The following is a 27,037-nucleotide window of genomic DNA, read 5'->3' as shown; positions in this document are numbered from 1 at the left end:
CTATCACAGGTGCGGCAAGATTACAAGAACTTGTGATTGAGAGATTTTCCCCAGTGGCCACAGGGTAATTGCTGCTCCTAAGACACACAAAAAGTCTTTCCAACTTTCCAAAAGTTGCTTTTGGACATTTCACTGCATAAAGCAGCCTTTGGTAAAAGGGTTTACAGGCCTCATTTTCATGGCCTCATTTACCTCACGCACTACAGATGTTTTGCTGTTCTACATGTACACTTGCTGTGGAATAGGAAACCCAAGCAAAGCCCAGAGGAATTGATTAAACAGGTTATAAAACAGACGAAAATGAACCAGAAACAGAGAGGAAAAACACAGAGCCACACAGAGATACACAGCACCAGGGTCAGTATGGTAGAACCAGCAGTTTATTGATATTTTGCAAGCAGGAAAACAAGACTTAAAATTAGCCAGACCACCAAGAGGTGTGAGCTAACGAGCAGGAGAGCGATGGGGTAGAAGTGGCGCGGCGCCGGCTTGTGATTGGCTATCGAGCCTGCTTCAGGGTCGTCCCATTGGACACCTTCACCCTGGGCCAGCCGACTGCTAAGCGAGTCAAATAGAGAAAAGACAGAGACAGAGAGAGAGAGAGCGAGAGAGAGAGAGAGAGAGAGAGAGGGAGAGAGAGAGAGAGGGAGAGAGAGAGAGAGAGAGACGTGCAAGAAAGGGTTAGTAAAACAGCAACACACACACACACAGTTACACACATGCACACACACAACATTTACATACACTTTTAGGATCCTGTATTTAATGCCAGTTTCTGGATTTTAATGTTTTCAAATCAAATCAAGGTTTCTTTGTCACATACATGGTGTATTCTGGAGTGTATCTGACCCCCCAGATAGAAGAATCCTGCAGCCGTTCTATTCTGTGACAATGATTTTTGTAGGATTTTTCTATCTGGGTGGTCAGAATTCACACCAGAATTCACCACAAACAGCTCTGCCATAAATAAAAGCTGCTGAAACACATCTGAGACCATTTCCTTTGATTACATATAAAAATCTGGACACATTTCCTCTCAAGATAAAGTAACAACTTTGGCAAGAAACCACTGTTCTGTGTACTTTTTAAATGTTTGGTGTCAAACCAGATCTATTTATATAGCTATTGGGGAGAAACATACACTGATCAGCCATGACATTAAAACCCCCTCCTTGTTTCTACACACATTGTCCATTTTATCAGCACCACTTACCATATAGAAGCACTTTGTAGTTCTACAATTACTGACTGTAGTCCATCTGTTTCTGTGCATGCTTTGTTAGCCCCCTTTCATGCTGTTCTTCAATGGTCAGGACCCCCACAGGACCACTACAGAGCAGGTATTACTTGGGTGGTGGATCATTCTCAGCACTGCAGTGACACTGACATGGTGTTGTGCTGGTATGAGTGGATCAGACACAGCAGTGCTGCTGGAGTTTTTAAACACCTCACCTCAACACTGTCACTGCTGGACTGAGAATAGTCCACCAATCCAGAATATCCAGCCAACAGTGCCAAATGGGCAGCATCCTGTGACCACTGATGAAGGTCTAGAAGATGACCGACTCAAACAGCAGCAATAGATGAGCGATCGTCTCTGACTTTACATCTACAAGGTGGACTTGTAGAGTAATAGAGTGGACAGTGAGTGGACACACCACCACCATATCAGTGTCACTGCAGTGCTGAGAATGATCCACCACCTAAATAATACCTGCTCTGTGGTGGTCCTGACCATTGAAAAACAGGGTGAAAGCAGGCTAAAAAGATATGTACCTAGAGAAACAGATGGATTACAGTCAGTAACTGTAGAACTACAAAGAGCTTCTATATGGTAAGTGGAGCTGATAAAATGGACAGTGAGTGTAGAAACAAGGAGGTGGTTTTAATGTTGTGGCTGATCAGTGTATATGTGACTGAATGCCTGGCACATACATACTCTTTATTGTAGGATTTTTCTATCTGGGTGGTCAGATACACTCCAGAATCCAGCACAAACAGGTCTGCCATAATTACAAGCGGCTGGAACACATCCGAGACCTGTTTATTTGATTACATCTGACAATCTGGACACATTTCCTTTCAGGATAAAGTAACAGGCTTCCTGACTTCACCAGGAAACCACTGTTCCATGTACATGTTTGCACTGTTTATACCGGCAGAGAAAAGTTCATAATAACTTACATGTAATTAGGAGGCCATGCATTAATAAAATGATATTATAGCAATTTTGTATAAAGTATCAGGCAGCTCCTGTATTTAGGGGTCACCACAGCAGATCTGGTGCGCATACTAGCCCAGCAGTTTATACGCTGGATTACCTTCCTAATGCAACCCACCTACTTCTATCAGGCCTGGGACTGAGAACATAAGGACAAGTGCACCTCCCTATGGCTACACAATTTCGGCCACCAGGCTCATGTTGGGGAGCAAAGGCTGGCCCATGTGGTCCAATCCAACAGACGAGCTACTGTAGCTCAAATTGCTGAAAAAGTTAATGCTGGTTCTGATAGAAAGGTGTCAGAATACACAGAGCATCACAGTTTGTTGCGTATGGAGCTGCATAGCTGCAGACCAGTCAGGGTGTCCATACTGACAGCGCCGAAAGCGCCAACAATGGGCACGTAAGCATAGGAACTGGACCACGGAGCAATGGAAGAAGGTGGCCCAGATCTCAATCCAACTGAGCATCTGTGGGATGTACTGGACAAACAATTCCAATCCATGGAGGCCCCACCTCACAACTTACAGGAGTTAAAGGATCTGCTGCTAACATCTTGGTTCCAGAAACCACAGCACACCTTCAGGAGTCTAGTGAAATCCATGCTCATAATGTTATGCCTGATCGGTGTATATGACCCATATATGAAAAACATACTTGATACTGCACATGTGTTAGTCGTGACTCCCTCAGTCCAGAGTGGAGGTCTGCAGCAGTATAGAGGAAGCGTAATCGGGTAATTATATACGACTAGATTGGGAGAAAAATTAGGGGAAAAAATATATATATATATATAATTGCTGTATCTGGCAGATTTTAGGAAACTAAACTGATTTAATGACTATACAACAAAACAGTAACAGTTGCAGGAGTCAACAGTATCTCAAGACATTTACAACATACTGTTTCTTACAAGTGTAAGTTAATACACACACACACACACAGATAGTGTTGGTGTAGGTACTGACACATGAGTAATGATGCATGTATAAGGGAATGGATGCATGAAGCAGTGTGATGTTTTGTAAAACAATACATTCACACAAAACCTGAAACATGATGAAGAAGCCCCTCACTCAAAACATTAACCCCATACACTCCAAAATTAATCCTATTTTTATTTAACAGCATACATGGTGAACTGCATACAGAATGAACACCTAAATACCATTTAAAAATAATTTACCTTATTAATATTATCATTAACAACAATTATATTATATACACAAATCCGCCATAACATTAAAACCATCTCCTTGTTTCTACGCTCACTGTCCATTTTATCAGCTCTACTTACCATATAGTAGCACTTTGTAGTTCTACAATTACTGACTGTAGTCCATCTGTTTCTCTACATACTTTGTTAGCCCCCTTTCACCCTGTTCTTCAATGGTCATGACTCCCAGGACTACTAGCACATGATGGTGGTGTGTTAGTGTGTGTTGTGCTGGTATGAGTTGATCAGACACAGCAGCGCTGCTGGAGTTTTTAAATACCGTGTCCACTCACTGTCCACTCTGTTAGACACTCCTACCTAGTTGGTCCACCTTGTAGATGTAAAGTCAGAGACGATTGCTCATCTATTGCTGCTGTTTGAGTTGGTCATCTTCTTCAACTTCTAGACCTTCATTAGTGGTCACAGGACGCTGCCCACGGGGCGCTGTTGGCTGGATGTTTTTGGTTGGTGGACTATTCTCAGTCCAGCAGTGACAGTGAGGTGTTTAAAAACTCCATCAGTGCTGCTGTGTCTTATCCACTCATACCAGCACAACACACACTAACACACCACCACCATGTCAGGGTCACTGCAGTGCTGAGAATGATCCACCACCTAAATAATACCTGCTCTGTAGTGGTCCTGTGAGAGTCCTGACCATTGAAGAACAGCATGAAAGGGAGCTAACAAAGCATGCAGAGAAATAGATAGACTACAGTCAGTAATTGTAGAACTACAAAGTGCTTCTTTATGGTAAGTGGAGCTGATAAAATGGACAGTGTGTGTAGAAACAAGGAGGTGGTTTTAATGTTATAACTGATCGGTGTGTAATAGATTATTATAACCATTATACTCTCTAGGTAAGCTGGTGATGTGTAATGGTAACAGCAGTGCCTGAGTTCTGGGATTAAAATCCTGTGCTGCACTTACTAATATAGTGAGAGTATGGTGTAATGTGTAATGTGAATGTAGCTATAGGGGGAGAAACATATCAGTGCACTATTAGTGCCAGTCTCAAACCCAGATAACTAGAAGGTTTGTGTCAGGAAGGGTATCCGAAGTAAAAACTGTGCCAAATCAAATGCGTGGTTGAACAATCTGCTGTGGCGACGCCCAACTGGAGCAGCTAAAATGAATCATTCACACTCCTGAGTTATTGTGTGTTGTTTTTTCATTCAACATAATTAAGTTTTTTGCACATTAATCTACACTTAATTACCAATAAAGATGTAAAAACAATAAATTAAAAATTAAAAATCAAAAACTGACTTTGTAGACGCCACTTTTGGCAGCACGTCCAGGTGTAGGTGTTCCTAAATACATTTTTATAACAAATCCTGTTAAAATCTGTCAGACTGGATAACCACAGATGTTCATTGGGGTTTAAGTCTGGACACTGTCTGATGAAGTGTATACTGATGGGTAACAATGCCAGTTATATTGTATCCATGCTTACAACATAAGGCTGTTGAATAAAAAATACATGTAAAATAAACACAAGCGCTCGCCCCACAGGAAGGCATGATAAGGCATGATAACAGAGGAATGTAGGAAATAATAAACTAAAACAGAGTTACCACAGCTGTAGCTACTCAGTCCACCAATGTGTAATAACTCGTGATTTTGGATAAAGAGATAAGAGAAGGAGTAATTCAGTATACGGTGGGTAGCAATTAAAAAAAAGAGCAGCAGTTACTCTATTACTGATGCAACTCATGTCATGTGTGGGCCTGTCTGTGGGGCTCCATTCAAAAAAGTGCCATTACCCCACCTTTAAATGCAGCTTGCCCATTTAGAGGGCAGCCAAAGAGCACCGCAACATGGCTTAGATCCTCAGAAAAGCTAAGCGAATGGTGGTGTCTGAGCAAGCAAAAACAACACCCCAAACTCACCAAGAATGCTGGTGAAATAGAGGCTTGGGCACAAGACGCAAAGTTCATGAATTGAAAGGTATTCAAAGGTCTCTCCCAGCTGCAACACATTGATGTTACTGAGACACAGAGCGTGTCTGATTAAAAATAATGCTACAGTCATCTGCACCTCCACGCCTCCTGCTGGCTGTTAGTGGCAGGATAGATAAACATAATTTTAGCTTGTGTTTAAACCTTTCCTCTGTTTTCTATCTGTATGTTTACTGTTTTGGTTTGTTCTTGTCATGTGTGAGTGGTTTTTATCTAAGTACTCCGGCCTCATTCCTACGACGGTGTATTAGGGCCACTGTAAAAAATATTTGTAAGTTTTGATTTCAAGTCAAAATATTATGAGAATAAAGTCAAAATATTATGAGAGTAAAGTCAAAATGAGAAGCACGGGTCTCAGTACCTGGATCGGCATGCAAGAACCAAAGGCAGCTTATAATGAGTGTTATTGTGGTTATCCAATAACCCACGATTATTTTTGGGTGGCTGTTTGTATTGTACACTTCCATCCACATGACATGAAGACTATGTACATGTCAATGCAACCATTTATAGAGATGCTATACAGCTTTAGTTTACGTATGAGTCCATAAGGCTCGGTTAAGGTACGCAGAGCGCACCGTTGGCGCACATTCTTCTAAATAAACAGTTTATTGCAAAGCCATTTCACTGTCCTTATACTAATAACAAACTGGTGCTGATATGCAGGAGAGGTGATTTCTTTATTTGTGAAACCGATACGAAAGTACAAATCATGAACATCCCTCATTTTAACACATGGAGGTTGCATAATATTTCGACTTTAATCTCATAATTATTTCGACTTTAATCTCATAATTATTTTGACTTTAATCTCGAAATCAAAACTTAAAAAAATATTTTTCTTTAAAATGGCCCAAATACTCCATCGTACATTCCAGCTTCTTAACAGCAATAAGTGGAATGGATGTTTAAAATGACCTCTCGGTATTAGTGGATGGGTCAGTGTGTCCCGTGTGTGTCCCTCAAACCCATCGTTTTTAAGTACACCTATACTAACAATACAAAGTAAGCACTGCTGATTTATTATCTAATACAAATGTATATTTTTATTTACATCGTATTTAGCAGATGCTTTTATCCAAAACAGCTTGAGGGTTGAGGGCCTTGCTACTTTGTGGTACCAGGGCTTGACCAGGGATATTTCAGTACCTTAACCTCTGAGCTAACCCTCCACTATGGTATATGGTTTAGGACTCAGCTACAATGGTGCATGATCATGCCACTTTAAACACTTGGGCTGGCGTGATATTATGGGATATTATGGGATATTTTGGTACTTTAATAAGGATTAGGATGTAAAGAGGTTCTTAGGAATTTTTAGCTATTAAGAACCCCAGGTTTATGAAAGTCTGGGTTTAAATCTTACCTCTAATCTCGTTCTATAAAGGGTTTTTGTTGCTTTCTGGATGACTCAGCACCCATCACAACCCTGGCCAAGATAAAAGTTGGTCTTGTTTATGTAGGTACTAAAACGAAACGCACTACTCTACACAGATGACTATTTATTTTGGTGATGCCAGTTCATTGGCATTTTAATACTGGTTTGGCATTCTATCCTGTGTTTCTAGGTGGCTCCACACCCAGTGTGATCGTAACCTATAAAAGCTGAATAGTGTATCCAAGACAACATAAAATAAACAGCGTAAGCAGCTTTTTTCTCTGAAATCTCCACCCAAAATCTGATGTAGGCGGGGCAGCACTGACTACACTCTGGAGGAACCAGATCATCATTGCTATGTTTTGTTAATTCATAGAATAAGTTTATATAGTCAGTGTGTGTATAAAGACATAAAGCATGGCATGCATTCTGCTGTATCATACACAGATCATACATAATAATTTGTTTTTAGTCAGAAGGTGAGAGGGTAGAGCACGGGAAGGACAAAGTATTTCCTGATATCGTTTGCAGTGGTTGGCCGGTCAGTGTCACGGCTCTCTGAGTTTGGAACAGACGACTTCAAAAGCAAAATACGGTTGTCATTTCCAAACCTCACTTTATATTTCTACAGCAACAAGACAAAAAGACTACATTCCTGAAATATGTAATAAGGCTGATTCTAAGGCTCTAGTACACCAAACCACAGTGAGAGTAAGCAAGATCAAATAAAAAAAAAACCTGACCTGCAAAAAGCATCAATCAGCTATTGGTGATAAGAAGATGTAGATGTGTTTGTTGCAGTTGTTGTTTTCTTTAGTTCATTGACGTAAAACGTTTTTATTGATTTTCAATTTCGCTCTCACTGCGACCCTCGGCGTAAATAGCCAATTTGCTCAGCGCTCGGCCTCAGCGATAAAACATCAATAAAGTTCCACAACAGGAACATCCATTTCTGTGAAATAACCATCAAATCCACTCTAAAAGCTCCACATGTATCTGTGTTTAGTTGTATTAAATTCACGTGTGGTGTTTATGCAGCTCGGGGTTCTGAATCCACATCTTAGGAAAGTCAAAAAAGCATAAAGTGGCTAAATGTACTAAAAGTACAACATAGAAACACTCAATTTCTCTCCGTACTGCTTAAATTCATTGCTCATTGTTGTTACTCCTTATTTTTCATGTTAAGCGTTTATACTGTCCGGGTCACTTTTACCACGTCATATCACACAGTCCATCACTTTGAAAATATCAGCGAACATCAGCGGCAAACTGGATCAAAATTTAATCAGGTGAACTTTAAAAGATAAAAGTGCAGCACAAACACGGTTTAGCAGCTTCTCATGTAAAAGCACCCAACGTCACTGTGACGTGTGAAAACCAAGTATTCCGGGGTGCCAGATTAGAACGCTAGTTCGCTGTCTGGAACCGCTTTTTTTGGTGGAAACACGCGGAACTGGTTCAAAATCAAGTTTGGGCATTGGTGGAAAAGGGGTAAGAGAGAGTAAGCAAGATCAAAGATCAAAAAAGCAGTGACAACTCATACAGGAATAAAGAAAAAACCTCTAAAGAACCACAGAGATCTCAGCCCCAGCTAAGGTCAGTAATAATGTGAATGTACGAGGGTATCTCAGAACCTGGACGACTTGTGTAAGATTTAATTTCTCTTGTTAATTAAAGTTTAGAATGAGACTTGAAGTCCTGATTGAATCTAGTAGCTGTAGAACAATTATTTTATGTCTGAAAGCCCAGCGCTGTGCACTGTATACTAAAGTTACTGGCAAGCAGAGGTGGAAAGAGTACTAAAATATTGTACTCAAGTAAAAGTACTATTACTTTAATGAATTTTACTTAAGTATGAGTAAAATTACTAGTCGAAAAATCTACTCAAGTAAAAAGTAACTCATTTAAAATGTACTCAGAGTAATCGTTACTTAGTAATTTTTTTAACAGGTGAGGAGAGGATGTCTCTCCTGTGTAATGCAAATAGGACAAGTGGATATAAATCTCACAATAGTTGTTTTTAATTAAAATATAATAGAAAAAACATGTTGATACAACATTTAAAACATTTAGGGATGTATAATGTGTCATTTTAGTACAGACCATCTCATAAAACATTTTCAAACTGTATAACCACTAAAGTTGGCATTAATTGTGGATTCTATAGACCAGCCTTCTTTTCATCACCAACAAATACCAAACAACAATCATACTGCAAATCTCATAACTCACAACAAGTCAAGGTTACAGGTGTTGTGACTTTCACTAAATGACCCAAAGAAAACCTTCAAGATGTAAGAGACAAAACTTTGCCATTCTTTGACATCAGACTATGTTATCAAATAACGAAACATCAAACTCCAAACATGTTAAACTTTAAAAATCACCCTTCCCTCCCTCCTGCAGCAGTTTCCCAGACGTGATTTTTTAGCGTTTTTTGTACTCAGTAGCAGATGTTATTTAAAATGTAGCGAATTACAATTCTTAATACAGAACATACTTAAGTAAAAGTAAAATTACTGGTTGTAAAATCTACTTTAAAAAGTACAAGTACACAAAAAACCTACTCAATAACAGTAACACGAGTAAATGTAATTCGTTACTTTCCACCTCTGCTGGCAAGTTACAGTGTTACTAAAATTCAAAAGTAAAAAAGGTAGGCTTGTTCAAAGCTATTCCTCTATGACACAAACATCAAAAAGAATGTAGTGCCAGGGTGGTGCCACATGCTTTTTTTTTTAAGAGTTTTACTATTGTATCCCAGATGACATAGTATTGTATTACCAGAAGGGTGCTAAGGTGTTGCTGTTGTTTTCTATTTCAGGTGTTGGTTGGTATTCCAGGTGGTTGCCAGGGTGTTGCCAATGTTTGTTAGAGTTGTGCTATTGTAGCCTAGGTGCTATGGTATTGTATTGCTAGAATGCTGCTACAGTGTTACTAAAAACCAAAAGTAAGAAAACAAACGTAGTCTTGTTCAAAGCAATTCCTCTACAGTACAAACACCAAAAACAGCATAGGTGACATGATCAGTAATACAAAAAGGGAATTTACTATTAAAAACTATAGTATTTGTGCAGCTTAAGCAATTTACTGATAGGGCCAAGGTGTTGCCAAATGTTAGGATTTTGCTATTGTATCTTAGATGCCATTGTATTGCATTGCTAGGAGGCTGTTAAGGTGTTGCTGATGCTATTTTATTACAGGTGTTGTCGGTTTGGTATTCAAGGTGGTTGCCAGGGTGTTGCCAAATGTTTGTTAAGACTTTGCTATTGTATCCTAGATGCTATTGTATTGTATTTCTAGGAGGCCGTTAAGGTGTTAAGGAGGCTGTTGCTATTTTATTTCAGGTGTTGTTGGTTTGGTATTCCAGGTGGTTGTCAGGGTGTTGCCAAATGTTTGTTAGGGTTTTGCTATTGTATCCTAGGTGCCACTGTATTATATTACTAGGAGGCTGTTAAGGTGTTGCTATTACTATTTTATTTCAGGCCATGTCCGTTTGGTATTCCAGGTGGTTGCCAGGGTATTGCCAAATGTTTGTTAGGATGTTGCTATTGTATCCTAGGTGCTATAGTATTGCATTACTAGAAAGCTGCTAAGGTGTTGCTGTTGCTTTTTTATTTCAGGTGGTTGCCAGGGTGTTGGCGAATGGATGCAATATTATTTCAGACAGATTATATAGTGTTGCTATGTTGTGTACAAGTGTTGCTATACATTTGTTATTGTACTTGTGGTTTCTAGAGTGTTGAAAATTTGTTGCTATTTTGTTTCACGTGGGTGATATAGTGTTGCTAAGAGGTTGCTAGGGTGTTACCAGTGGTTGTTATAATGATGACAAGGTTGCTAAAGCATTACTTGATGATTGCTTATATTATTACAGGCAGTTGCTAAGGTGTTGCTTGCTCGATGTTAATGTATATCAGGTGGTTAATAGATTATGATAACCCAGATAGTTGCTGGGTTTTGCTAAGCAGCTGCAAATTCTGGCTTGTCAGGGACAATTTAACCTCCGGGCTCCAATTATCTGCCTACAGTCAAAGTCGCTCTGTTTACCCATAGCTAGTCAACACTTTATGTGAGAGCCGACTGTGACATAACCACCAACTGGGGGTTTATCGGTCACTTTATCAGTAATCAAATGTCACCTGTCAGGTGTTTCTAATCCAGTGATCGTTCAGTGTATTAAGAAAGTTAGTTTAGCTAGCTAAGCTGTGGAAGATTCGCTACCTCTCCTAGTAAAGAAAATAACCGTCAGTGTGAAGCAGGTAAGCAGGAGATGAAGAAGTGATGATGATAAAACACGATGAAGGTGGAATTGAGCAGTTTTTGATTAGCTTACCTCCGCATGCATTCCAGCGCCCGCACAAAGTAGTCCTTGTGGAGCTGGTGCTCGTCCCGCAGCAGCGTACACTGCTCCAGCGTCACCGACATAGACGTTCTGTCTTTGGCACTTTTACAGCTGGTGAAGCGGATGCCGTTCAGTCTCCGGCAGATCTAAAAACAATAAAGCACATTTGTATTTTTATATTTCCTCAAATCTAAAGACAGAGTGGTAAATTTGTTATTGTTTTATTGTACAAATAAGTTCAAAATGTCCAAGAAGCGGAATAGTTGATGCAATGTGATCAAGCAAGTGCTATATATGAAAAACACACTTCAGGACTGGCAGTCCTCATGTTATTTAACACTAGCACACCACACAAGAGATCTGAATTTGAATATCAGCGGTGCTATCGGCCAGCCGGGTGTCTACACAAACATAATTGACCATAACTGATGGGTGGTGGGGTATCAGAAGCCTTCTGATAAATTGCCGCCCTGTTTGGGGTATTCCTGCCTTGCGCCCAGTGTTAACCAGATAAAGCAGTTAATGAAAATGAAATGGGTGTGTCAGTGCTCAGACACAGATGATGGACAAGAAGGCCTGGCTCCTAGTCAGTGTTCCAGTTTATCCCATTGGTATTAAGGTCAGGGTTTGAGTATACCTCTGGAGTTCCTTCACACCATTCAAACCACTGGAGGCACGGTGGCTTGGTGGGTCGCACTGTCGCCTTACAGCAAAATGGTCCTGGGTTTGATTCCCAGGTGAAGCTGTCCGGGTCCTTTCTTTGTGGAGTTTGCATGTTCTCCCCGTGTCTGTGTGGGTTTTGTTCCACAGTACAAAAACATGCAAGTGAGGTGAACTGGAGATACAAAATTGTATTGTATTGCTAGGAGGCTGCATAGGTGTTGCTGTTGCTATTTTATTTCAAGTGTTGTTGGTTAGGTATTCCAGGTGGTTGTCAGGGTGTTGCCAAATGTTTGTTAGGGTTTTGCTATTGTATCCTAGGTGCTATAATACTGTATTGCTAGGAGGCTGCATAGGTGTTGCTGTTGCTATTTTATTTCAAGTGTTGTTGGTTAGGTATTCCAGGTGGTTGTCAGGGTGTTGCCAAATGTTTGTTAGGGTTTTGCTATTGTATCCTAGGTGCTATAATACTGTATTGCTAGGAGGCTGCTAAGGTGTTGTTGCTATTTTATTTCAAGTGTTGTTGGTTAGGTATTCCAGGTGGTTGTCAGGGTGTTGCCAAATGTTTGTTAGGGTTTTGCTATTGTATCCTAGGTGCTATAATACTGTATTGTTAGGAGGCTGCATATGTGTTGCTGTTGCTATTTTATTTCAAGTGTTGTTGGTTTGGTATTCCAGGTGGTTGTCAGGGTGTTGCCAAATGTTTGTTAGGGTTTTGCTATTGTATCCTAGGTGCTATAATACTGTATTGCTAGGAGGCTGCTAAGGTGTTGCTGTTGCTATTTTATTTCAAGTGTTGTTGGTTTGGTATTCTAGGTGGTTGTCAGGGTGTTGCCAAATGTTTCTTAGGGTTTTGCTATTGTATCCTAGATGCTATAATACTGTATTGCTAGGAGGCTGCTAAAGTGTTGCTGTTGCGATTTTGCTATTGTATCTTAAGTGCCACTGTATTATATTACAACGATGACTGTGTTTGACATTAAAGACTTGAACTGACTTGAACTGATGAATCTTGTGTAACCAGTAGCTACCCAGTTATGCTAGAACAGAAAGGGACCTTCCCCAAACTTTGCTAACAGATTGCACAAAGATAAATCTTCCAATCATCTCCAGTGACATAAATCTTGGTGCTGCATAGCTCCACGGCCCAAGTTTCGATCCTGATCTTCAGGTTCTGCCTGCATGGAGTTTGGCATGCTCTCCTTGTGTCCGGAGGTGCAGTAAATCCAGTTAGCTCAGCATGGTGACTAATCTGATTGAAAAATATTTCGCCTTCTGGCACTGACGCACGTCACTGTGCCAAACGTAACAAGAGAGCAATTTGCCAATCGGCAATACAAGAAGCATCAGCCTGCAGTGCAATAAATGTGTGTGTGTGTGTGTGTGTGTGTGTGTGTGTGTGTGTGAGAGTGTGTATTTGGCAATAACAGCTGAATCTTGTGCCAGCAACATAAACACAAAAATAAATACTATCATATTGCCTGATGCATGCCCAGTGCTATTCTGTGCCACTAAAGAGGAACGTACTGACATTGCTATGAAATTTTAGATGTATGTGTTAGGTGTATGGTTTAGGTGTATGGTTTAGGTGTATGTGTTAGGTGTATGTGTTAGGTGTATGTGTTAGATGTATGTGTTAGGTGTATGGTTCAGGTGTATGTGTTAGATGTATGTGTTAGGTGTATGGTTTAGGTGTATTTGTTAGGTGTATGGTTTAGGTGTACGTGTTAGGTGTATGGTTTAGGTGTATGTGTTAGGTGTATGGTTTAGGTGTACGTGTTAGGTGTATGTGTTAGATGTATGTGTTAGGTGTATGGTTTAGGTGTATGTGTTAGGTGTATGGTTTAGGTGTATGTGTTAGGTGTATGGTTTAGGTGTATGTGTTAGATGTATGTGTTAGGTGTATGGTTTAGGTGTATTTGTTAGGTGTATGGTTTAGGTGTACGTGTTAGGTGTATGGTTTAGGTGTATTTGTTAGGTGTATGGTTTAGGTGTATTTGTTAGGTGTATGGTTTAGGTGTACGTGTTAGGTGTATGGTTTAGGTGTATGTGTTAGGTGTACGTGTTAGGTGTATGGTTTAGGTGTATGTGTTAGGTGTATGCGTTAGGTGTACGGTTTAGATGTATGTGTATGGTTTCTGCTTACAGAATCAAGAGGATGTAAGACAAACAACTGTTGACATGGCAGTGAAAGCTTGGTTTACAAAAATGCTGCAAAGTTGGCCCCTGATTTTATCACATGGCATGACCTTTAACTACCAGTTACACAACATGAAAATGCCACGTCATGGTCTCCACACAGACCTAAAGAGTGTTGTTTATTCTTCTTCTTCTTATTATTATTATTATAATTCACTTCTCAGGTATAACATTATGACCACTGACAGGTGCAGTGAATAACACTGATTATCTCTTCATCACGGCACCTGATATATTAGGCATCAAGTGAACATTTTATCCTCAAAGTTGATGTTAGAAGCAGGAAAAATGGGCGAGCCATTGTGATGGCTAGACGACTGGGTCAGAGCATCTCCAAAACTGCAGCTCTTGTGGGGTGTTCCCAGTCTGCAGTGGTCAATATTTATCAAAAGTGGTCCAAGGAAGGAACAGTGGTAAACCGACGACAGGGTCATGGGCGGCCAAGGCTCATTGATGCATGTAGGAAGGGAAGGCTGGCCCGTGTGGTCCGATCCAACAGACGAGCTACTGTAGCTCAAACTGCTGAAGAAGTTAATGCTGGTTCTGATAGAAAGGGGTCAGAATACACAGTGCAGCATAGCCGCAGACCAGTCAGTTAGGAAGGTGGTCATAATGTTATGCCTCATCGGTGTACAGCCAAAAATATTTAGATGGTTTTGTCCAATTCTTCGTCATCATTGTTTGATACAACCTTTACATATTTTGACTGAAAAGCAGCTGCTCTAGTGGATTTGTTTGGTAATCGCTGTTCCTTCCCACTTCTTGTGTCATTTTCATGTAGCTTTAATATGTGGTTGTCAACGTTAAAACTAGCATTTAATTTATCTTAAAGATCTTTTCTTTTAATTTTCTATTTTTCCAACACCCCCCCCCCCCCCCCCCCCAATTTTCTCCCTTAATCTAGTTGTGTCCAATTACCCTGATTGCATCCTCCACTGATTCAACCCTTCACCACTGACTGAGGATGCTTCTCAACTGACACACGCCCCCTCCGACACGTGCTCAGTACAGACTGCATTTTTCACCCACACGAGTCGAGTTCATATATATCCATCAGCACTGTGCACGGAGAGCCACACCCTGATCAGCATTATTCCTTAGCCCTGTGCAGGCGCCATCAATCAGCCAGCACCAGTTATGAGGACCCGGCTTGCCCTTAACCCTATCAACAACAGCCAATCATTGTTCATGCGGCCGCCCATCCCAGCCGGGTGGCAGAGCTGATTTTTGATACAATGTATTTGAGATACCGCTGCGCCACCTGAGAGACTACAATTTATCAGGATCTTAACGTCATGTTTACACACTTTTGTTGCATTCATGACGGGACAAGTAGTTACTGGTTATACAAGATTCATCAGTTTAATGTCAAACACAGTCATGGACAATTTTGTATCTCCAATTCACCTCACTTGCATGTCTTTGGACTGTGGGAGAAAACCGGAGCTCCCAGAGGAAACCCACACGGACACTAGGAGTACATGCAAACTCCACACAGAAAGGACCCAAACTGCTTCACCTAGGAACTGAACCCAGGACCTTCTTGCTGTGAGGTGACAGTGCTACTCACCAAGCCACCGTGCTGTCCTGTTAAAACTAGAAGCAAAATAAAAGTCTAATAGTCTTTTAGATCGACTTAGTGTAAATGAATGATATGAACTCATCTGGAACCAGTCTTACCGCTCCTGCCAGCCAGAGAATTTCCACATTCTTTCTCTTCTTGGTTACTACGTTCTGACCTAGTGTTTCCAGAAGGTCCTTGACATCGGGCTGCATCTGAAAAGAGGGCAGACCTGAAAAGAAAGGGAAGGGCATGCAATGAGAAAAAGAAACAGAAAGGACAGATATATAACAACAGACATGCATCACTGTGTCTGTATGATCAGTTAATATCTTTCTCAGTAAACATGCAGGTAGATGGATTGAATTGAACACGCTTATCATCCTGCTTTAGCTGTCAAAACCTCTTTTTCCTTCCCACAATTGCCCTGAATACTTTGTAAACTCTGTAAACATTTGGGCTAATCTGACTGTGGTCCGTTTTATATCTCATTCCAACAACTGGCATGGACACGGAGTTGGCTTTCCTCAATAGTTTACTGTAATAGCTGTCAATCTTCTAGAAAGGCATTTTCACAACGTCTGGAGTGTGTTTAGATTTCCCGGCAGTTTCCCTCTGCCGCTTGCACAACTCCAAATCTAATCAAGGAAGAACGCCCGGTCTTACCCGTGTCTAATCGGCTGCATCTTCTTATCACCTGTGAGTGTTGGGTTCCCCAACAGAGTCGTATCACCTATGGAGAGCCATGTTATGCTCCATGTGGCTCCCCCTACTTGTGCAAAAGCCCTGACCAGTCCCAGAGATCAGAGCGGCAGTAGAAAAAGACCCCGTCCGAACGTCCCTCCTTCAAACACAGCCAACTGTGTTAGAGTAAACACCCAGCCAGGTCGGTGGTGTGCTAGTGGGTGTGTTCGAAAACCTAGTGAGCTGCATAAGTAGAGAGGATTCTAATAAGTCATTGACTTATAAGGCAGTCAACTAACATCTGCCTCCATGTACCAAAAATGGTTAAATTAGCTGACAAGCCCGAATTTGCAAATAAAAACACTTGTGCACATTTATACAAATTAAAAATCAATAATAATTTATTTAAGTTTAAAAATAACTCGTTTCTCCACACCGTCCGCCATGTTTTTATTTTTCTGTGAAAAAAGTTGTGCCGCACTGAATGCTGGGATTGCCTTCACTGCTAAAGCAGCATCGAATGCTCACTCGTTCTCGTGTCTAAATAGTGTTGACATTTTAAGATACCTTACTAGTGAGGGTATTAAGGCATCTAGGATTTCGAACAGCCTCCTGCTCGGGAGCACGTGTAGGATGATGAAAAATGCGTCTAAAGAGCGCACTAGGTTTTCGAACACACCCCATGTATCACATACCGCAGTAGCAGTGGAAAGAGACCCCGTCTGACAGGGCCGGCGCTAGGGGGGGGAACTGAGGGGGGCATTGCCCCCCCAAATTGTGTCTTTGCCCCCCCAAGCACAATGCAAGCAACGGCTATTTTTAAAATTATCTCTGAACCAATCACAAAAATGCATTTTGTTTTACAGTGTGAAGATATTTCCTTGCTTATTCCTGATTGGCTCTTTGAGTCATATAAAAATCGGCAGACTGCCCCAAACAGTTCAGTTCGGCAGTATATGTTCTGTTAGTGTGAGCGAGAGGCAGGTATACTGGTAAACACTTTTTTTTTACAGAATTAGTATTCTTTTGTTTTCTTTATATTTTAATTTCCCAATAATATAAATATTCTCACTCATTCCTATTTCCACGTTTGAATATTCTCAGTCTGTGTGTAGGTACATTTGTCAGCTTTGACTTGAATTTGTATTAAAGCCTTTCAAGAAATAGAGTTGTTCTATTAGTAATGGCAATTTAATTAAGGGGGCGTATTAAAATGAAATACAATTAGATAATCTTTTTTCTCCATTTACATAATCAACATGTATTTTTTAATCATTGGGTTTTAAGTTTAAGTTCGAAAACATGCATTTTTATTTCTTTACCTCATACATCACTTTAAGCCAGTATCAATAGCTTGGCTGTCATCATTCATGCACAAATCAAGCCTTGAATATATTTCTGGCTTCAAAAACATGACTATCAACATGCCCCCTCATTAGGTTTTACTGCCCCCCCAAGCAAAGCAGTCCAGAACCGGGGCTGCCGTCTGAACTTCCCTCCCTTAAACACAGCCAACTGTGTAAGAGTGTAAATGCCCAGCAAGGTCAGTGGTGTGTTAGTGTGTCAGACCGCTGAGTGACCAGAGCGCCCCGAAACAGCAGCTGTAAAGTAATGCACTGATGCTGGACAAGAACATCAAATAAAATAAAGAAAATACATGTAAGCTTTTTTTTTATTTTCTTCATGCATTTTCTTCCCTTTTTCTCCCTTTTTAGCACGTCCAATTGCCCCATTGCGTCATGCTTTCTCTCCACCAATGCTGATCTCTGCTCTGATTGAGGAGAACAAAGCTAACCCACGCCCCCTCCGACACATGGGCATGCCGTATGCATCTTGTAACCTACACTATGACGAGTGCAGTGTAGCTTAGCTGCGTGTACAGAGAGACACACCCTAAGAGCACTCTTTTCTCATCTCTGTGCAGGCACCATCAATCAGCCAGCAGAGGTCGTAATTGCACCAGTCATGAGAGAGTCCCTATCCGGCTTAGTCCCGCCCATATGAACAACAGGCCAATTGTTGTTCATGTGGCCGCTCAGCCTCAGCCAGCAAGGCAGAGCTGAGATTCGATACGATGTATTCGAGATCCCAGCTCTGGTTCCAGCGTGTGTTTTTACCGCTGCACCACCTGAGCGGCGCACACCAGAGATGTTATTGACAAAAAAATCTATCCATCCATCCATCCATCTATTTAATCTGATTGGTTTCTTCCTTTTATTAACACCTGTGTTTGTTGTACAGTAAAACAAATAAATATAATAAAATATGTAGGACGAGTGTTGGTATCAAATAGAACTTCTCTCTGTCTGCTCTTAGGTTGCCTAAATGTTGGATAAAGGGCAGTGACAGTTCCCAGGTCCCAGATTTATGCTTTTAATGTCACGTTCTTCTTCAGAGTCTGACCAAAGTATATGCAGAACAACACACAAGTTACACTCTCCATTATTCATAGATTATACATAATTACATTCATTTCCCAACCTGGAAGATCTATTACCAATACTTAGCAACTAATAAAATAATAATATAAATATGGTAAAATAACCATGTTGTTAACAGACATGACAGCACAGTCACTGTTTGATTCACAGTCAACAGTTTGACTGCGTGGTTGGAATTCCCTGCTGTATAATACACAAAAACAATACGTAAACAATGACTTCTAAACAAAACCCAGTGTGTGTTGTGTTTTTGATGTGTAGTAATAAGTTGGAACAAAAGAAGGAGGAAAAAGATTAAAGATTTAAAGAGAACATGATGTACGGGGTGTGGATCAGTGCGTGATGAGTGAAATGCTGACTTACATTCTAAAGGAATCTTGTCACTCAGTGACTTATAATACGCCTCTAAAATGTCGAAATTTCTCTGGTTTATCCGCTCTTGTAATGAGATATCGCCGAATCTGAAACGAGAGATAAGCAGTGAGTGTGATGACAGGAAGCAGTTCTGTAATCTAGCAGCTTGTGTTCTGTATGACTGGTCGGTTTTATTTTACAGGGTTTTTATTAGTATTATTTATTATTTATTTATATTTGTGTACCTCTCAGCGATGGTCTGCTGCTCATTGATGCCCACGTTGAAGAGAACAGGGAAGACCTGTAGCAGCTTGCCCTGACGCACCTCATCTGGTAGAGCCTGGAAGGCTTGGAGTGGAAGCGGCACCTCTACAGTGTAATGGTCTCTATTACACACACACACACACACACACACACACACACACACACACACACACACACACACACACACACACACATACACATTGATCAGCCATAACATTAAAACCACCTCCTTGTTTCTACACTCACTGTCCATTTTATCAGCTCCCCTTACCATATAGGAGCACTTTGTAGTTCTACAATTACTGACTGTAGTCCATCTGTTTCTCTGCATGACTTTTTAGCCTGCTTTTACCCTGTTCTTCAATGGTCAGGACCCCCACTGAACCACCACAAAGCAGGTATTATTTGGGTGGTGGATCATTCTCAGCACTGCAGTGACACTGACATGGTGGTGGTGTGTTAGTGTGTGTTGTGCTGGTATGAGTGGATCAGACACGGCAGCATTTTTAAACACCTCACTGTCACTGCTGGACTGAGAATAGTCCACTAACCAAAAATATATCCAGCCAACAGCGCCCTGTGGTCAGTGTCCTGTGACCACTGATGAAGGTCTAGAAGATGACCAACTCAAAAGATGACAACACACACTAACACACCACCACCATGTCAGTGTGACTGCAGTGCTGAGAATGATCCACCACCTAAATAATACCTGCTCTGTGGTGGTCCTGTGGGGGTCCTGACCATTGAAGAACAGGGTGAAAGCAGGTTTAAAAAGGATGTCAAAGAAATAGATGGACTACAGTCAGTAATTGTAGAACTACAAATTGCTTCTATATGGTAAGTGGAGCTGATAAAATGGACAGTGAGTGTAGAAACAATGTTATGGCTGATCGATGTATATTACAACACATTTCTGGGTCTGACACGCAGGTAGGTGTACACAAGGGTTACACAAGATTCATCAGTTCAAGTTTTTAATATCAAACACAGTCTTGGACAATTTTGTATCTCCAGTTCACCTCACTTGCACATCTTTGGACTATAGAAGGAAACCGGAGCTCCCGGAGAAAACCCACACAGACACGGGGAGAACATGCAAACTCCACACAGAAAGGACCAATATTCTCCAGCTGGGAATCGAACCCAGGACCTTCTTGCTGTGAGGTGACAGTGCTACCCACTAAGCCACCATGCCACCCACATTCATCATTAATTGTGATTTCTCCCACACTGTCCGTCACCCCATCAAAACCTAACATTTACTTCTCCTAAGATCCTGACATTTACTACATGCTTGTGTAATGCAATCACCTTAAACTGTAGTGGAGCTTCTTGTTTGTTTACACCCCCCATGTATTGAAGGTATATTTTTTCATTGAGTAAAATATTTATCAATGGCACATGGGTAGCGCAGCAGTCTAATACGCTAGTTCACCAACATGGAAAGCTTGAGCTCTCTGGTTACCTTCTTAGCCAATAAGATTGTTGTGAGCCTCACAATCTCAGCCGCTCAAAAAAATATAATAATTATGTGATCCCTGCTGCCCAGTTTGCACAAAATTTCAGTAAGAATATATCCATGATGTGCAAAAAATATTGGAACTGTGTGTGTGTTTGTTTCTTTGTTTATTAGGATTTTAACGTCATGTTTTACACTTTTGGTTCCATTCATGACAGGAACTGTAGTTACTCATTACACAAGATTCATCAGTTCACAAGGTTATATCAAACACAGTCATGGACAATTTAGTATCTCCAAATCACCTCACTTGCACGTCTTTGCACTGTGGGAGAAAACCGGAGCACCCGGAGGAAACCCACGCGGACACGGGGAGAACATGCAAACTCCAAACAAAAAAGACCCAGACCACCCCACCTGGGGATCGAACCCAAGACCTTCTTGCTGTGAGGCGACAGTACTATCCACTGAGCCAACCGTGCGTGCGTGCGTGCGTGCGTGTGTGTGTGTGTGTGTGTCTCACCGTCTGCCCTTGACAGTAGGCTGCAGGTTGCTGGGATCCTCCGAGGCTGCTTCTGTGATTTTAAAGTTAACCCTGTGAAGGTCTGAAATTCCCACCTCCATGTCCTCCAGCATCCCGATCTCCTCACCTGAAACACACACAGAGCAGTTATCAATGTCAAACTCTACACACACCAGAAACTTACTGCTCACAAATAAAAACCAGGCAGACTCCAACAGCTATATATATATATATATATATATATATATATATATATATATATATATATATATATATATATATGTATATATATTAGGGCTGTCAAACGATTAAAAATTTTTATCGCGATTAATCTCAGACTTTTATATAGTTAATTGCGATTAATCGCATAAAAAAAAAATCTGTGTAAATGTTATAGAAAACAAGGATTTTTAAGTGAAATGTTACAATTAAAATGTTGAACACATTTTATGCTAAATGTACTTATGTTAAAAACTGCTGGGACAAGAGCTAAAAACTGTAGGGGAGTTTTATTCACTCACATACTAGGCAGTAATACTATCCAGCAGAGACCCTTGACTTCGTATATATGTCAGATTGTAGGGTAAAATTTCTCCATCAGCAAACATTGTAGATCAGCGGTGCTTCAGGTGGGACAAGGCGTAGTTATTGTAACATACATTTCTGTGGTTGTATCGTGCCGTGATGGACGTTTCTACACGAAGTGACTGTGTTTCGACCCTTTGGGGCTTCCATAGTTCATGGAATAGCATGCTTGGCTAACGACTCTAGCTGTCCGCTATTTGGTACCGTAACAGAAAAAGTAATAAAAGTGTTCTGCTCCCGACAACTTTTGAATATAGCGTGTATTTATTTCTTTATTAAGAAAGTGCATCAATACGACACTCGGTTACATTTGAGAAACGCTGTCTTAATGAGAGATGCCGTGCATGGTCAAGTCTCAACATGAACTACGGATGACTCGCAGAGCCAAAAAGAATTTGCATTAACGGCACAATTTTTTTTTATCGCGTTAAATTGAGATCGCGTTAATGCGTTATTATCGTGTTAACTTCGACAGCCCTAATATATATATATACATACACTGACCAGGCATAACATAATGACCACTGACAGGTGAAGTGAATAACACTGATTATCTCTTCATCACAGCACCTGTTAGTGGGGGGGATATACTAGGCAGCAAGTGAACATTTTATCCTCAAAGTTGATGTTAGAAGCAGGAAAAATGAGTGAGTTTGACAAGAGTTAAATTATGATGGCTAGACAACTGGGTCAGAGCATCTCCAAAACTGCAGCTCTTGTGGGGTGTTCCCGGTCTGCAGTGGTCAGCATCTTTCAAAAGTGGTCCAAGGAAGGAACAGTGGTAAACCAGCGACAGAGTCATGGGCGGCCAAGGTTCATTGATGCACGAGGGGAGCGAAGACTGGTCCGTATGGTCCGATCCAACAGATGAACCAGGAAATGTAAAATAAATTTACAGAACTAAGTGCATCTTAATGATGTCCCATATTATGATGCTCTCATACATACTGCTAAAATGAGTCAATGAAGTTGTTGTTTGTTGTTTATTAGGATTTTAACGTCATGTTTTTACACTTTGGTTACATTCATGACAGGAACAGTAGTTACTCATTACACAAGGTTTATCAGTTCACAAGTTTATATCAAGCACAGTCATGGACATTTTAGTATCTTCAATTCACCTCACTTGCATGTCTTTGGACTGTGGTAGGAAACCGGAGCACCCGGAGTAAACCCACGCAGACACGGGGAGAACATGCAAACTCCACACAGAAAGGACCCGGACTGCCCCACCTGGGGTTCGAACCCAGGACCTTCTTGCTGTGAGGCGACAGTGCTACCCACTAAGCCACCGTGCCGCCCAATCAATGACGTCAATCTTTTTTCCAAGGTCTCCTTAATCATTAAATATATCAGATAACATCATTAAACTTTTTGGGAACATTTTAGACTTAATCCATGAGAGATTTTTTTTCTTGAAGAATGATATACAATACAAATGAAAAACCACCAATGAGAGCAATCAGAAATTATTTAAATCTGTTCTGCTTCTTGTTAGATTCTCCATATTCATATACTGTTCTGAATTTCTGTTATTTTGTCCATCCAGTTTGCATGACCTTGTATCTGTATGATTATCATTGTCGGATGTGTGATATGTGATGTTGGGGTTTGGTGTCGTCATTGTGTGGTGTGGATGTGCTCACTGTAGGTGCTGAGCAGACTCTCGAACTGGGCCACCAGTCCCACTGAGTGCAGCTGTCTGAGGAAGCTCTTATCGTCCAACCCAGCATACAGTCGCATAACGAAACCACATGCTAAAGCAGCCAGCTGTGGGAAGAATAAAAAACACTTTTATTTATTTTTCTTGATCTACCTATAACTGACTATTTTAAATACATTTACCAGCAACCTTCAAATTACTAGTCCAGTACATCAGCCAGTAAGCTACCACTGGCCTATAATGATCATTGATTTTTAAATTTTTATTTATAGACTCTCCGTGCTCTTTAAATGTACACACAATGTTTTTCCCCTTAATTCATTATGTACACAAATCAAGTATTCAGACACCATATTAAACATAAACTTGAAAAAAAAAAAAGATTAACACAAAGTTCTACATATTAATGCTGCAATTATTACATGGTTTCATTTTAAGATGTTATGTACATTTACATTTTTGGCATTTAGCAGACGCTTTTATCCAAAGCGACTTACAGTACTGTGACAGTATACAGTCTAAGCAATTGAGGGTTAAGGGCCTTGCTCAAGGGCCCAACAGTGGCAACCTGGCAGTGGTGGGGCTTGAACCAGTGACCTTTCGATTACTAGTCTAGTATCTTAACCACTAGGCTACAACTGTTATGTTGTTTTTTTTTTATTATAAGATATAATAATTTATAAGATAAATTTTTTCATAAGAGAAATTTTTCAAGAGCCAGAATTTTGAAATTGGGAAATTAAAGAAAATTGAATCACAATGCTGCAATTAATTTTCTACTTAATGCCTTGGTAATCATACTAACCTGTGATGTGTAAATACTTTTTTATCATCACTTGTATTTATTTAACACAATTCCCATGCTCAAGGACACTGTTCCCCCTATGAATTTAACCTAATTATAATTTCATTGACAAAAGTACAAAGAAATGACTTTTAATGATTTGGCTGACCAGATAAAGTGGTTAAATGAAAGTAAAATAAAAAGTGTGTGAGGATGATATAGAGTAGGTGGCGCTCACCGCTTGGCTGAATACAGTGTCTCGTCTCTGCTGAAGCTGCAGGGCATGGGGGGCGCTACACGCCGCCTCCTGCAGGAGAATAAAACTCATACACTTACTGGCCCTGTCCGTCACCTCACTTACACAGTGCTGCAGAGCCAGAGCCAAGGGACTGAGCTGCTCACACCAGTCTGCAACTGGTACACACACACACACACACACACACACACACACACACACACACACACACACACACACAGAGAGAGAGAGAGAGAGGTTCATTAACCTTGTTTTAAATCAATTCAAATCACTTAAATTCAATCCAATTTAAATTCAATTCAATGCTGCTTTATTGGCATGACAAATATTTACACCAGTATTGCCAACTTTGATGAAAATAAATTAACATGCTAAATAAAAGATAAAATAAAAATAACAATGACAATAACACTAATACTACCGACTAATACAGATATATGAGTAATCAATCAAATCAAAGTCAGGCATCCGGTGTAAAAACTGTGCCAAATCAATGCGGATCATGATCCCCTGAGACCCGACCCAGCAACCGAACGGGACAAAGGCCGAGGAAGAAGAATCAAATTAAAGTCACATACAGGTCATACATGGTACAACTAGCAATTAAATGCTTTTTATAACTGCCCGGTCACATTAGTACTAAAGTAAAAAGAAGAAACATAATGTACACAATAGGAATCATTTTTTAAAAAATAAAGAAAAAAATGAAGTAGAGATGAAAGTCTTTTGAAAACTAAAACAGCATCCACCGTACGATTGTGGAGTGTGTCTGTGAAAATCTGTGCCCTTTCAATCAAAAATCATTAATAAGATTAGGCACTAGTGTTTGCACAGAAGGCCTGACTTGCAGTCGGCTTTCCAATTCATCCCAAAGGTGTTCAATGGGATGAGCCCTGTGATTGACCGTCCTTGCCGAGGTGTTTTCCTGTTTTTAGCCGTGTTTCCAGGTGACTTCTGATCCTTTCTTTAGCTTTAATAACACCAAAGCTGCAGTGCACCATGTACTAATCTCCTTTTATTGACTTGTAATTTTGTCTGACTACTCCTATTGTTCTGATAGACTGGCTACACATCAGGGTTGTTTCCTACCTTTTCCCTAATGAATCAGACCCAGTGTGACCCTGACCAGGATAAAGAATGACAAGAATGACAATGACAAGAATGAATGGCTCCTATTATTTATGTAACAATGTCTTTGCTAACAAAATGCTGTCGCAAAAATATTTTAATAAAAAGCTGATACAATTTCATTTTTTGCTTTTCTGGGGTATCTGAAATGTGCACAAAAAACAAAAGAATTTAAAAAGCTAAAACAAGAATGTCAAAAAGCACCGAGAGAATTTAAAGCACCCATTCATTCATTCATTCATGGTCTGTTTTACCACCACTTTCTCTACTATTCGGGGTCTCAGTGGGGGTCCCACAAACAGGTCACCAGTCCATCACTGGGTAAACACACACACACACACACACCTAAGGGCAATTTTAGTAGCTCCAGTTGGTCTGGCTGCGGCACGGTGGCTAAGTGGGTAGCTTTGTCACCTCACAGCAAGAAGGTCCTGGATTCAATGCCAAGGTGGGGTGGTCCTTTCAGTTTGCATGTTCTCCCCGTGTCTGCGTGGGTTTCCTCCGGGTGCTCCGGGTTTACTCCCACAGTCCAAAAACCTAGCCACTAGGATGCATAAACCAGTGCATTGTAGTGCCGGTCCCAAGCCCAGATAAATAGGGAGGGTTGTGTCAGGAAGGGCATCTGGCGTAAAAACTGTGGCAAATCAGTAATGCGGATCTCGATCCGCCGGCGAACCCTAACGGGAGCAGCTGAGGAAATTGAGAGAGTTGGTCTGACTGCATGTCTTTGGACTGTGGGAGGAAACCGGAGCTCCCACAGGAAACCCACACAATCATGGAGAGAACATACAGCCATTAATTGTTTGTTTGTTTATTAGGATTTTAGTTTCTCCAATTCACCTCAATTGCACGTCTTTAGACTGTGGGAGGAAACCGGAGCACCCGGAGGCAACCCACGCTGGCACGAGGAGAACATGCAAACTCCACACAGAAAGGATCCGGACCACCCCACCTGGGGATCAAACCCAGGAACTTCTTGCTGTAAGTTCTACCCACTTAGCCACCGTGCCGCCCCAGCCATGAATTGAATTCTAAAACAACTAACGGGAACAGTGATGGAACTTAACATAATGCAAAGTTATTAAGTAAAATATGTTTATTTATTTATTAACTTTTACATCATTACATGGGGTTACACTTTGAGCAGCTTATATTGTGACTATGCTTTGCCTAAGTTTAATTGTGATGATCCACTTAATGATGAGGCTTGAAGAAAAGTTACATTGATAAATCAGAACCAGTATGAGAGTTTCAGAGCTGTGCTGGTTTACGGCAGCACTGGATGGCAGCATTGCACAACAGCAGCCAAACCATCAGCTGTAAAAACCCACCTCACTGCTGCAGTTCAGGTT

The 27,037-nt window shown here is 40.8% G+C and overlaps 1 protein-coding gene across 3 annotated transcripts in view; it reads right to left on the bottom strand.

The window, feature by feature from the left end:
• inpp4b (inositol polyphosphate-4-phosphatase type II B) overlaps positions 1–27,037 on the bottom strand; it is a 422,536-nt gene that overhangs the window by 9,397 nt on the left and 386,102 nt on the right. For 2 of the 3 annotated variants that reach the window (XM_062996233.1, XM_062996232.1), the window contains 8 exons: positions 24,540–24,715; positions 23,501–23,624; positions 21,270–21,396; positions 19,266–19,406; positions 19,030–19,127; positions 15,661–15,773; positions 11,113–11,267; positions 363–558 (listed from right to left, as the gene is read on the bottom strand). In XM_062996233.1, the coding sequence (XP_062852303.1) occupies positions 381–558; positions 11,113–11,267; positions 15,661–15,773; positions 19,030–19,127; positions 19,266–19,406; positions 21,270–21,396; positions 23,501–23,624; positions 24,540–24,715 (1,112 nt within the window). In that variant the 3' untranslated portion in view covers positions 363–380. Of the gene's footprint in view, positions 1–362; positions 559–11,112; positions 11,268–15,660; positions 15,774–19,029; positions 19,128–19,265; positions 19,407–21,269; positions 21,397–23,500; positions 23,625–24,539; positions 24,716–27,037 lie in introns of those variants that run through there. The other variant, XM_062996234.1, reaches the window with a different exon arrangement.

This window comes from Trichomycterus rosablanca, chromosome 5 (assembly GCF_030014385.1).
Source record: "Trichomycterus rosablanca isolate fTriRos1 chromosome 5, fTriRos1.hap1, whole genome shotgun sequence".
Lineage (NCBI taxonomy): Eukaryota > Metazoa > Chordata > Actinopteri > Siluriformes > Trichomycteridae > Trichomycterus > Trichomycterus rosablanca.
This window is presented reverse-complemented; position numbering and strand designations above follow the sequence as displayed.